We start from the raw sequence: 13,303 nt of genomic DNA on the forward strand, positions 1-13,303 counted from the left end.
AAGAGTGGAGTTGCTGGGTCTTATGGTAGGTTTATTCCCATTTTTTCTGAGGAATCTCCATATTGATTTCCAAAGTAGCTGTACAAGTTGACACTCCCACCAGTGGTGAAAAGTTCCCCTTTCACCACATCCTCTCCAGCATAAAGTGTCCTTGGTGTTTTTGATTTTAGCCATTCTGACAGGAGTGAGATGGTATCTCAGAGTTGTTTTGATTTGCATTTCCCAGATGGCTAAGGATGTTGAGCACTTTCTCAAGTGCCTCTGAGCTGTTTTAGTCTCCTCTATTGAAAATTGTCTATTTAATTCTGTAGCCCAGTTTTTAATTGGATCCTTTGGTGTTTGGGAGACTTGCTTCACGTGTTATTTGTAAATTTTGAAGATCAGCCCTCTGTCAGATGTGGGGTTAGTGAATATGTTTTCCCATTGTGTGGGCTGCCTTTTTGTCTTGCTGACTGTGTCCTTTTCCTTACAGAAGCTTCTCAGTTTCAGGAGGTCCCATTTATTAATTGTTGATCTCACTGTCTGTGCTACTTGTGTTATGTTCAGGAAGCTGTCTCCTGTACCAATTTGTTCAAGGGTACACTTTCTCTTCTAAGAGGTTCAGTGTGGCTGGATTTATCTTGAAGTCTCTGACCCATTTGGACTTAAGTTTCTTACATGGGGATAGATATGGATTGACCCGCATTCTTCTGCGTGTCAGTATCTAGTTATGCCAGCACCATTTTTTGAAGATGCTAATTTTTTCCATTGTATATTTTTAGCTTCTTTGTCAATGATCACATGTTCGTACGTGTGTGGGTTAATACCCGGGTTTTCAGTTCGATTCCATTGGTCTACCTGTCTATTTTTGTGCCAATACCAAGCTGTTTTCAGGACTATAGCTCTATAATAGGGCTTGAGGTCAGGGATGGTGATGCCTCCGGACGTTGCCTTGTTGAACAGGGTTGTTTGGGCTATCCTGGGACTTTTGTTTTTCCATACAAAATTGATTATTGTTCTTTCAAGGTCTGTGAAGAATTGTGCTGGTATTTTAATGACCTCTTCCTTTCCAATCTGTATCCCCTTGATCTCCTTTTTTTTCATATAGCTCTGGCTAGAACTTCAAGTACAATATTGGCAAGGCATGGATAGAGTGGACAGCCTTGTCTTGTTCCTGATTTTAGTGGAATTGAGTTGAGTTTCTGTCCATTTAGTTTGATGTTGGCTGTTGGTTTGCTGTATATAGCTTTTATTATGTTCAGTTATGTTCCTGTTATCCCAGATCTCTCCAAGACCTTTATTATGAAAGGGGTGTTGGATTTTTTTCTATATTTAGTTCTACACCTCACATTTTAATTGGATCCTTTTGTGTTTCAGACACTTGCTTCTTGAGTTCTTTGTAAATTTTGGAGATCAGCCTTTTGTCAGATGTGAGATTAGTGGAAATGCTAAATTTAAAAGAACAAAATAACTTGGGTTCCTCAACAACTTTAGACAATATCAAAGTGTGCTGTGGCCAAAAATTTGCTATTAGTTTCTCTGAATGATAATTGACAGGTACTTGCTCTCCCTCCTTTCCTCTCCTCTCCCCATTCTCTGACACACACACACACACACACACACACACACACACACACACCTCCTCTCTTGAACCAATGTAGTATTAATTTTGTCCGATGAATTTATGCATATTAACGGCATAACTTTACAAATTGGCCAGACTTAGATCATATCTATAACTCTTTCAACCAGAACTTTTGTATTCTGAAACATTTAGTTTTCTGAATCAGCTTTAACTTTATTCTGAAACATTTGCAAAATTTCTATAAAGCAACTAGAGTTTTAGTATGTGCTATACTAAAGATGACAATCTATTTTCTTAAATAAAATGAAAACTCTCTAGAGAAACACAATAACATTAGTCTTTTATTTAAATAGTCCTTATTTCTTTACCTGAAGTATTTACATTTAGATGAGGGCAGTTCTAGACTTTTCAATGGAGACATCATCATTGTTGCAGATCTACAGATAAGATAATTGATGAACTGCTTGAATATTAAATTATACATTTATTTCCTATAGTTTTCCATACTGATACCTAGATTTGAACAAATATTCCTGATTTCATTTAGTTTAGTAATCTCTAGGTATCATCTTTGTTGCTTTTACAGTGCACAGGGATCATGATTATACTCATCCTACTATTTTATGATTTGAAAATCTTTTTAAAGACAGCTAATGCCATTATCTTATGGTTTTAGTGTGTAGTATGTGAAAGTAATGCTTCTGAGAATTGTACCATACATCTTCAAGCTTGAAAACAATTACATTGAAGTAATGTAGCTAAGAATTGTATTATACATTTTCAAGTTTGAAAACTCAAACTTCAGTTTCTCTATGTATCAAAATATGTATCATTATACATACTTAAGCAGAGTATTTCTATTGTTTTTTTCCAAGCCCTAAATATTTTTTAAATACATGGACTAGGCAAAAGGAAAAATAAAACCAAACAGCTTTCATTTTCTATTTCGTAGCACTATATAGCATCAGCATGTGGCTTTTATTCAGGTTTTATATATGAAAACACACAAATTTTAAGTTGAATACCAATGGTTATTGCTAGCACACACAAAATCTGTTGCGCACAGCTGTGTTTAAAAGAATAGTATTGTTTATAATGGACAATTTTAGATATTCAAATTGTTTTGACAGTCTGATAGGATTGCACTCTTTGAAAAAGTTTACACATTTTTGAAAATAATTATTGATGTAAAGTGAATTCCAATTTTCAAAATAGAGAATCATTTGTGGGCTTATTAAAGCAAAGTCATTAAATAAAACAAAAATCTCTTTTAACAACCAAGTGTATAAAATTATACATAATCTCAATTACCCATTATGATAATATGCCTACATTATCTAAACCAAAGAGAAATTTTAAATAAAATAATGAAGCATGTCCCAAAAGAAATGAGAGCTTATTTGGTCCAAATAAGAAAAATTGTCCTACAAATTTCAGACATATGTAAGAAAAGTTGTAATGCTTAGTAGACACAGAAACTGAGTCATGTTTCTGCTGTGTGTTGCCTTTAACCTGGTTAGACTATTGATAAATTCCATGCAGTTGATTCTGAGAGTGATTTGCACTCTACAGTAATGACATTAGCACTTGCAATTTTGTAACCAATGGCATAGAAAGGCCACACAGCGTCTCTGAAAGCCAACTCTTCAGATGAATAACTGCTGTTTGATTATCTGGAAAACCAACCTAAAGTAACAATCTTTGTTGATGCTTGCTCAGATCAGGTGGACCAAAACAGCAGGAAGTGCCTCTGACAGATTCCAAGACTCAAGTGTCTTCAATGAGACTTTGAGGATTACAAACATTCAAAGACACCAAGGTGGCCGCTATTACTGTAAAGCAGAGAACGGCTTGGGGTCCCCAGCAATAAAGTCGATCCGAGTGGATGTGTACTGTAAGTAAACTTAAGCCAATGACTGTTTCTACTAATTCACTTCTACGCTTCTGAAAATTAACAAATACAGTTTCTGTAGCTGTGAATGAAAATTTTATATGATAGTGGTAATCCTTTAAGGAATATCTTTTTTTTTAATCGGTTCTTCTACACATGGGTGGGATTTTAGAGAGGTCAACGGGCAACTTCGAGTGTTCTTCATCAGGTCTAGACTACAAGTGTGTGTCACCATGCCTGACATTTACTCGTGGAGTTTGAAGACAGAAACCAGGTGCTGAAGCTTGCATGGTAGAAGCATTTATTAACTTTGCTATTCCCTAACTTGCTCTGAGACATTTCTGAGAAGGGAAATTTCACTCCAAATTTTCATCACTTGTGACATAATACATATTCATACATAATATATAATATCACATTAATCAGATGGTTATTATTATCGGTAAGGCCAAAGCCTCTTTATATGTAGTTTTTACACAAATTCACATATACTTTTTATGTTTACATGTGTGGCACTTTGCAGTTGGTTTCCATAATTTCATTGGGAGTGGCACTATTAGGAAGTATGGCTTTAATGGAATAGGTGTGGCTTGGTTGGAGGAAGTGTATCACTGTGGAGGTGGGCTGTAAGGTCTCATATATGCTCAAGTCAATCCCAGTGTCTAAATTCACTTCCTCTTGCCTGTTCAAGATGTAGAACACTCAGGTAAGTCTCCAACATCGTTATCTGCTTATATGCTGCCATGTACCACCATGATGATAATGAACTGAACCTCTGAATTGTAAGCTATCTAAATTAAATATTTTCCTTTATAAGACTTGCTGTGGCCGGGCGTTGGTGGCGCACGCCTTTAATCCCAGCACTTGGGAGGCAGAGGCAGGCAGATCTCTGTGAGTTCGAGGCCAGCCTGGTCTACAAAGTGAGTTCCAGGACAGCCTCCAAAGCCACAGAGAAACCCTGTCTCGAAAAACCAAAAAAAAAAAAAAAAAAAAAAAAAAGACTTGCTGTGGTCATGGTGTCTCTTCACAACAATAGAAACCCTAACTGAGACAACATGTAAGTACATATCTTCACATATATATCTTCTTTTTTATTATTCAGAGTTTCTCTATGTGTACCTCCAGCTGCCTGGAACTTACTCCGTAGGTCAGGCTGGCTTCGAATTCAGAGATCTACCTACCCTTACCTCCCAAGAGCCATCATTAAAGGCTTGCACCACCATAGTCTTGCACACATCTATATATTAATGAAATTCATGAAGAAAGTATATTTCCATAATGTACTCTGACTTACTTAATCATTTTACCTGTGTACAAAGTCAACCATTCTCACTTTAATGCACATTTTGTATGTAAGCACAGTTATCTGCATTGCCTTGTGGAGGACCACATTTCTCTTTCTACAGCAAATTGTTATAAGTAACCATTAGTGACCCTGAAAACACAGTGCCTTCTGGACAATGTTGCTTGATTTGTTCATTATGTCACATACTCCTACTTTTCTTTCTTCACAATTGTGTTTAGAATCTTCTGCTCTCTTTTCTTCTTTCACCAGCAAAGAAATTAAGTGCCGGCATTTAGTTGAGTCTTTTACACAGGTTCATCTGGCACTCTTGTTGTTTTCACATGAAATGACATTTATTTTTAAATCTCTAATATTAGAATGCATTTTTCTCCCCTTAAAGTAATTCAGAAATAATTACAAGTGAGGGGTTCCTGTTTCCCAGCCTGTTTTCTTTTCATTCTCTTTTCCTGTTCTTTCAACATAGTGCAGGTGTTACATAGTTAGGGAGAGGCTAGAAATTATCAGTGGTCTATTCATGGAGCTTATGCTGGGCTCATTTATTTATGGAGACAATAAGGAAGGAAGTAGTGACAGCAGCATTTGTGATTCATCTTCCACAGTTCACTGCTTGTTGCCCTCTTGTGTGTGACAGAAGCCTGTGTTCCAATCTGTCCAAGATCTTTTATGATCTTTTAACTGCAAGACATCCACTGATATGATACTGTCAGGACCAACCTATGTGCCACACTTATCTCCTATGTATCCAGGTTGACTATACCTGTGTACTTCTCTGCCATAGTCAAGCACCAACTCTCCACTTAAGTTCTATACAGTGTGAACATATTTGTAATCAAACTGAATTTTATTTACATGAATTAAATAATCTGTTATTTAGTTACTGTAAACTAGTTAATTAACTATATTGCTATTTCCTTGTAAGTTAGGTCATAATGTTTAAATACAAATCTCTAATATCTTGAAAGTAATTTAAAATTCTAAAATGTTCTAAAAGTGAATAGATGGTCTTTTGGGGTTTATTCTTCTGTGTTAGGTTAATGCCTGTCAAGTTCATATAAATTGGTTGGCAGCAAAATGTGACTGGAAAATCTGTAAGTACAAAATGTTCAATTTTAATGTACTTTTTATTTACTTTATTTTGCAAGGACAAACATATTTTGCTCATAAATCTTTTTTGAATACAGTATAGCCATCAGTCCTGCTATGGGTTTTTTTATATCATATGGTGTATACATTGTATTTTTCCAAATGAAGTCTTATCTTCTGAACACAGTAGTAACTAGTTTTCAATAAGGGTTTCTGAAATTTGCTATCACATTGGACTTGATGGCAATAAAATATGTGCCATTGGGGCTTTAAAAATATATGCAAAGCAAGAAATAACATATGAGGAGTTTTAAAAGATTTTTTTCTGTGACTAACCCTTTCAATACCATCCTGTGTTACTCCTTTTTACAAGTGGGTTATGCTTCTGTAGTTGATGCTACCCAGCTTTCTAGGATGACACTGCTGCCCATCCAGTTCCCCAGCTCCTCTGTTTTATTAAAACGCTAATCAACCTCATGTAGCCATGTTACCTTCTACCCATTGAATTTCTTTGTGGTTTTCTCTTGGAAATAATTTAAGCTTCACAAACACATTATTCTATATTATCAGAGTGAAATAATACTGAGATATGCGCCATGGTTAAGTTATTTTTCTGTGCCTTTCTGATATGGAGATCATGAACTAGTCATCTAAATTTGACTAAATTTGTATTAAGAAATGTAACATCTCATTGGGATGAATTACCCAGGTAATACCATCAGCTCCCATGATAAATTCATAGTGTAAGAATCAGGTATTTTCCCATAATTATACATATTCATATGTGTATGAATAACTTCCCTCTCATAGTAAATTTTAAAAGTTTTGAGTGATAACAATATATCATAGTAGAGATAACTAACCTATTTGAAAAACAATTTTCTGAATATAAATTTCAATGAAAGCCATAGTACTTAGGTTTGTATGTCATATGTTTTCATTTAGTACATGAATCTAATTTATAACAATCCATCATTAAAAAAAAACATGACTAACATAGCAATGTTGTGTTTTCTTTTCACATTGTGACAAAATATCCATAGTTGGTTGGCCTCTTTAGTCTAGGCAGAACATTGATATGTCCTTTTGTAGAGCAGAAGAGTTGCTTCCCCTCATGGAAGCAAACAAGCAAAAATTCAGAGTGTAGTGATGTGGTTTGATAGAAATGTTTCTTACATGCAGAAAGATGGACCTTTTATGGGATGTCACAGTAGAGTTAATGGAATGCCATGATATCCCTCAACACTTGGCATGCTTCCTATTGTGTCAACAGCCTTTCAGTTCAGCCAGCCTTTAAAAGATGAGTGCAATACCTTTAACTTCCTGTATGTGCAGGCTTAGGTGAGAATGCCCTCCACGGGCTCATATGTTTGAATGTTGTATCCATAATGGGTAGAACTGTTGTAGGAAGGATTAAAGGGTATGGCCTTGGAGGAGGTGTGTCAATACGGGTGGCTTTGAGGTTTCAAATGCTTTCACAAGGCTTCGAGTCTTATTTTCTGTCTCCAACTTGTAAGAGTTAGATATAAACTCTTAGCTACCACCCCAGTGCCATGCCTTCCTGCTTGCTGGTTTGCTCCCTGCCCTGATGATCAAGGCCTTATCCTCTGACACAGTAAGCAACCCCCTAATTAAATGTTTTCTTTATAAGTTGACTTTGTCGTGGTGTCTCTTCACAGTAATAGAAAAGTAGCTAAGGCATCATATAACTTTTACAACCTAAGTTAATGTACAGCTTTAATCTTTTTCTTTCTCTTTTTTATTTAAATTAGGAACAATCTTGTTTTACATGTCAATCCCAGTTCCCTCTCCCTCCCCTTCCCCCATGGCCCCCACTGGTCCCCTATCCCTTCCCAGGGAGGGTGAGGTCTTCCATGGGGATCCTCAAAGTCTGTCACATCATTTGGAACAGGGTCTAGGCCCTTCTCCATGTGTCTATGTGATTTGGGCTCCCAAAGTCCAGTTGTACAATAGGAATTAATGAATTAATACTGATCCACTACCAGAGGCCCCATAGACTGCCCAGGCCTCCTAACTGATACCCTCGTTCAGGGGTTCTAAGTTGGCTCTATGCTGGTTTCCTAGCTATCAGTCTGGAGTCCATGAGCTCCCCCCTTGTTCAGGTCAGCTGTTTCTGTGGGTTTCTCCAGACTGACCTTGACCCCTTCACTCCTCCCTCTCTAAAACTAGAATTATGAGTTGAGCTTAGCTGTGAATCTCTGCTTCTGCTTCCATCAGATACCGGGTGAAGGCTCTAGGATGTCATATAAGGTAGTCATCAATCTAATTATAGGGGAAAGGAATTTAAGATAACCTCTCCACTATTGCTTAGATTTGTTAGTTAGGGCCATCCTTGTAGGTCTCTGAATATTTCCCTAGTCCCATATTTCTCTTTAAACCTATAATGGCTCCCTCTATTGTGGTATCTCTCTTCTTGCTCTCCTCTATTCTTCCCCCTTCTCACTCCTGTCCTCCTCTCCCCTCTTCTTCTCCCCTTCTCTTTCTTCTAACTTCCTCACCTCTCCCCTCATGCTCCCAGTTTGCTCAGGAGATCTTGTCCCTTTTCCCTTCTCTGGGAGACCATGTATGTCTCTCTTAGGGTCCTCCTTGCTTCCTAGTTCTCTGATGGTATGGATTGTAGGCTGGTAATCCTTTATTTTATGTCTAATATCCATATATGAGTGAACAATACCATGTTTGTATTTTTGTAATTGGATTACCTCACTCAGGATGGTTTCTTCTAGTTCTATACATTTGCTATTGAATTTCAAGATTCCATTTTTTCCCCACTGAGTGGTACTCCATTGTGTAAATATACTATATTTTCTTTATCCATTCTTCAGTTGAGAATCATCTAGGTTTCTTCCAAGTTCTGGCTATTACTAATAATGCTGCTATGAACATAGCTGAACAGATGTCCTTGTGTGAATGTGCATTTTATCTTAAATTATGTACTTTCATCCCCTTACCCTGAATAATGCATGTTCATATGTGTGTTGTGATATTCATTTGCTGAAAGTAGCCAAAAGGTTGAAAGCAGCCTTATGCAATAAATACCCACCATAAATGTTGTGAGCAAAATGGATATAACTAATAATGTCTGTCTTCAGTATTGTATTATACTTTGAGTCAACACAAGTTAGTAAGGTGAATTATCTATCCCCTTGTAAAACTCTGTTAAATATGTTTAGAAAGAATATCTTGCCTTGTTCCTATGCTGTGTTTTCTGTGTTTCCCTGTATCCAGAACATAGCACTTTGTTAAGAACAGAATGGATAGATAAAATAGATTCAGAAAGGAGACTGTCAGGCTACCAGTAGACATGCATAACAGACAAGCTACACACAGGCTGAAGATACAGGTAGAAGAGTAGAGAATTAAAATTTTCACTTGCTCTTGGTCAAATTAATCCAGAAGAGGAAGTGCTATGTTTATACTCTTTAATTAAAGAGTACATACAAAAAAGACTACAGGAAATGTGGGAGCTGGTAACAGAAGGCACAAACAAGCTGTAGGAAAAGAGATGCAATCAAAATATGCTACAATGTTCAACAGTGAAGAATGCTTGCATAAATACAATAACATCAGAACCTGGTCTAACAAAAAGTGGAATTTAAATATGTGGTAGATATGAGAGGATTGGTATATGAGAGTGAAAAAAATTTTTCCATGGAAGGAAATAAGTAGACCAATATGAAAGAAGAAAACTAAAAGTATAAAAAACAGTGAAAATAGTACAGCAAAATTAAATGTGAATGGGATGCCTTTGTAAAGGATACTGCTGAGCATTAAAAACACCCAGGCATTCCTGAAGTGGTGGTATATGACTTTCATCCTGTCCTAGTTCAATTCCAGGAGGCCACTTCACAAACTGCTAAACATAAATGATTATTTCCTGTTAGTTTGGTATTTCTGTGGAACTACCGTGGGAATGGGGTGTTTCTAGCTCTCTTGCTGCTCTTGGGAGTCTTTTCCTCTGACTGGGTTGCCTCCCTCAGTCCAAAATGAGGGTTTTTACCTAGTCTTGTTGTATCTTTTTAAGCTGTTTGATATCCCTGGGAGGCCTGCATGAGTATTTAATATTGACCCCACAGATATGTCATAAGTAAAACACAGACAACACTTTAGGCAATGTTGGTGAAATATTCTGATAATAATTTTCCTAACTTTCAAAAATAAACTCTTTCAGGGCCATCTCTTCTACTATTTGTTTACATGCTGATTATGGTGAAATTTTTAAAATATTTAAAATGATAATTTAAAATATTATGCAACTCATCGTAAGGCTAAAAATGTATTTATTATTTATATTGTACCTTCAGTGAATTTCACCTATTTAAGAAGACAAACAACATATGAATTTATTTAAGTGGATTAGAGCAGCTAAGTAAAAAGTATAATGACATCAATTCACACAACATTAAATAGTGATAGTGTGGCATTGTCACAGAAAATAGATTGCCAGGAGTAAAGGGCTAGTAAGGCCCCTTAGTGTGAAAGAAGTAAGTTGAGAGCAGTTGCTTCCAGGAATGTCTATGTGCTTTAGTCCAGTTTGTGTCCTGAACTCACTTCTCACCAGTGTTTATGGAACAAACAAACTTGGACAGTAGGACACAGATTTCCTTAGGAGAAGACAGGAGTCTTGTTTCCTGACCATGATCACGAAGATAATATGTACCTGAGGGAAAAGAGAAGCTTGTTTTCACTCTAGGCTTTTGTAAAATGAACATTTTCAATGCTCAGTGTTCCTTGTCTGTGTTACAAAAGTACTGTGTGCAAAGAATACACTTGGGGACCCCATCTTGCCCTCAAAAAAGTTGAGGAGAAATGTAGTCCATGAAAGCACGAAGCTGGTATTTACACCTGCGACTTCATTAATAGTATTTTTGCTCTATGTCCAAGAAGACCCTTGTCCTCAAGCATCCATGAAAGTATGATCAACTATATGTTAGCCAACAGATAGATAAAATAAGAGAACTCTCACAGTTCCTGACCTAAAAAAGTTAAACTAAGTAATAAAAGGTTTAAAAAAGGCCAAACCCATTATTCAATGGATGAATTTGTTTTGTTACATTAACAGTAGGGTTTATTAAGTAGGGAGCAAGAGCGAGAGAGAGAGACAGAGACAGAGAGACAGAGACAGAGAGAGACAGAGAGACAGAGACAGAGAGAGACAGAGAGACAGAGACAGAGAGACAGAGAGAAGAGGTTACGAGTGAGATAAAGGAGAAGAGAGTGAAGTAGGGGTGACCACATGTGGGTGCTCACTTAAGATGAGAAGCTTGCATGTGCTTACTGAGTCCTTATGCAGCCATGTAAGTTGTGATGTAGTGATGATATGGCCACCCTACTGTGTATGCCCTGCCTGTTTTCAGGGGGCAGGGTCAACATAGTGTTGAGTTCCAACAGATACCAACAGTATTGCATGGTGACAATACTCTTGAAAGCTTAACAATGAGAAAATACTGGGCTTCTCCCATCATTTAGACATCAAAAGTAATTTCATCTAACAGAATGTTTCTGTGGAATTCAATTCATAAATCATATTTATTAGGTCTATCTTATTATGGGGTGCAAACTTAGTGCTACAGTATCCTACTTTCAGGTAACCTTTAGAAAATCCACTTTCCTGTAATAGGCACTAAAAATTAATAAGTAAAAATTCCAAGGAAAATCATTCCCTTCTTTATCATTAAAATGAATTTAATTTAAACACTATACAATGTACCAGGCATGGTGGAGCCCTAGTTGCAGAGGCAAGGGGATCACAAATTTGAGACCAGCCTGAGACTTAGAAGCAGCATGGAAACCCTATCACAAAACTCCCAGGGGGATACAATGTACATTAGTTGTAATACAACTACCAAACAGGTGCAGGGATCTAATTCCCAGTAACTTATCCCCAATGCTGTGGCTGCTGGCTGCACTGGAACATGTTCACATGACCAAAATGCCTCACCTTGAGCTCAGGCCTCCTACTTCAAAACAGTTTTTCATATAACTTCCATGGAAGGTTTATAAGGTTCTTCAGGATAAGTCATTCTTTGTGGAAAAATATTACAAAAACAAAAAATAGCAATTCACCAATCCATTGACGTCAGCAAATTTAGTACACACACACACACACACACACACACACACACACACACACACACACACACACACGGATGCAGCAGTCCCCCGGCATTTAATGTCTAGTTTAAGTGGTTTCTTGTATCTTCTGAAGAAGATACCCCATCTGCCTATTCAGGTTGGGCTGGCCCCTTCTAGTCTTTTTGCTCAGGACTTTGAAAGTTTCCAACTTCTTTTGTAGAGCCTCTGAGCCTCTTCTAGCTCTCGCTTTCTCATTTCAAATTCAAATTTCTTAGCAGCATGCTTTGCTTGTATCTGCTCATACTTTTCTTGTGCCTTTTGATTTGAAGTTTTCTTTTTCTTTGGAATAGTGACAGAATTTAGCGTACACAGCTGTTGTGGCTGAGACTGGTGATCTTCAGACGAAGTCTGTTCAGTGTTACACTCTTCTTCAGACATAGGCTGGTCAACTTGTTCTTCTGGGGGAGGCAGACCAACCTTTCTCCGCTGTTTCCTGAGTCTTTCTTCTTCAGCTAAATAGAGGTGTTTCAGATGGTCTGGGTAATGATCAGTGAACTGGGATTCCTGTGATGTTGGTGCCTTCTTTACCTTCCATTGCAATTTCTTGTAATTTTGCTGGATTTTTAGTTTCCTCCAAAATGCAAGCACCTGTACCTCTCGAATGCTCCCAGGGAAGGCTTGCTGGTAGACAGGCCTCCAGGTCCTGCATTTCCCACTTTGGTTCTTGAATCTGCCCTGAGATGTCCCTTCCTCATGCCCTGCAAATCTCCCGGTCTGCCACGTCGAAGATGGCCTCACTGGCAACATTTTGCACCACTTTGGTTTGAAAATTTTTTTTTACTAAAGACACAAATAAAGAATTATAGAACAGCTTTCAAGGGAATACCGATTAAGTTGTTGAGTTTTAGAAGGAATGAGAGATTACTTCGAAAGCTGGATTGTTAAATAATTTTGAAATATTACTGATGATCCCTTAGATCTAATGAATGGCAATCTACTGAACACTGTAGAATAAGAAATGGTAGTGTTATGACCTCAGGCTTACTGATGAAGTGTGTTCTCCAAGCTAACACATTGCTTCCTCTGTTATAAAAGGCAATTTCATTGATTATGTCCCATGTGGAGAAAGAAGGGGCAGTCTCCCCAGCACATGAGGTTCTGGATTCTGATGCTCTCATTCTCAAATGTGTTTGTCACTTGCAGAATCTTGAGGATATTTAAGTAATTTTCTAAGAATTTGATCGCCTAATACTTTTACTTATTTCCAGACATGACGGTGATGTTCAACAGGGTAATAGAGGTCATACAACTTGAAAGGTTAGGGTTTGATTAAAACTTATTCTTAATTCAAAAAGAAATTGGATTC

The 13,303-nt window shown here is 37.3% G+C and overlaps 2 protein-coding genes across 4 annotated transcripts in view; one reads left to right on the plus strand and one right to left on the minus strand.

The window, feature by feature from the left end:
- Nucleotides 1–13,303, plus strand: part of Mdga2 (MAM domain containing glycosylphosphatidylinositol anchor 2) — an 819,241-nt gene that overhangs the window by 429,518 nt on the left and 376,420 nt on the right. For all 3 annotated transcript variants that reach the window (XR_005876310.1, XR_005876311.1, XM_005072803.3), the window contains exon 3: nucleotides 3,284–3,458. Coding sequence is in view for 1 of the 3 variants with exons in the window: in XM_005072803.3 (XP_005072860.1) it covers nucleotides 3,284–3,458 (175 nt within the window). In the remaining 2 variants the exon portion in view is untranslated. The remainder of the gene's footprint in view (nucleotides 1–3,283; nucleotides 3,459–13,303) is intronic.
- On the minus strand, nucleotides 12,124–12,869 carry LOC106021372 (thyroid transcription factor 1-associated protein 26-like). The gene has a single exon (XM_040743012.1). It carries the CDS (start codon nucleotides 12,742–12,744, stop codon nucleotides 12,124–12,126), a length of 621 nt encoding a protein of 206 aa, XP_040598946.1. The 5' UTR covers nucleotides 12,745–12,869.

Source organism: Mesocricetus auratus, unplaced genomic scaffold, assembly GCF_017639785.1.
Source record: "Mesocricetus auratus isolate SY011 unplaced genomic scaffold, BCM_Maur_2.0 Super-Scaffold_15014, whole genome shotgun sequence".
Lineage (NCBI taxonomy): Eukaryota > Metazoa > Chordata > Mammalia > Rodentia > Cricetidae > Mesocricetus > Mesocricetus auratus.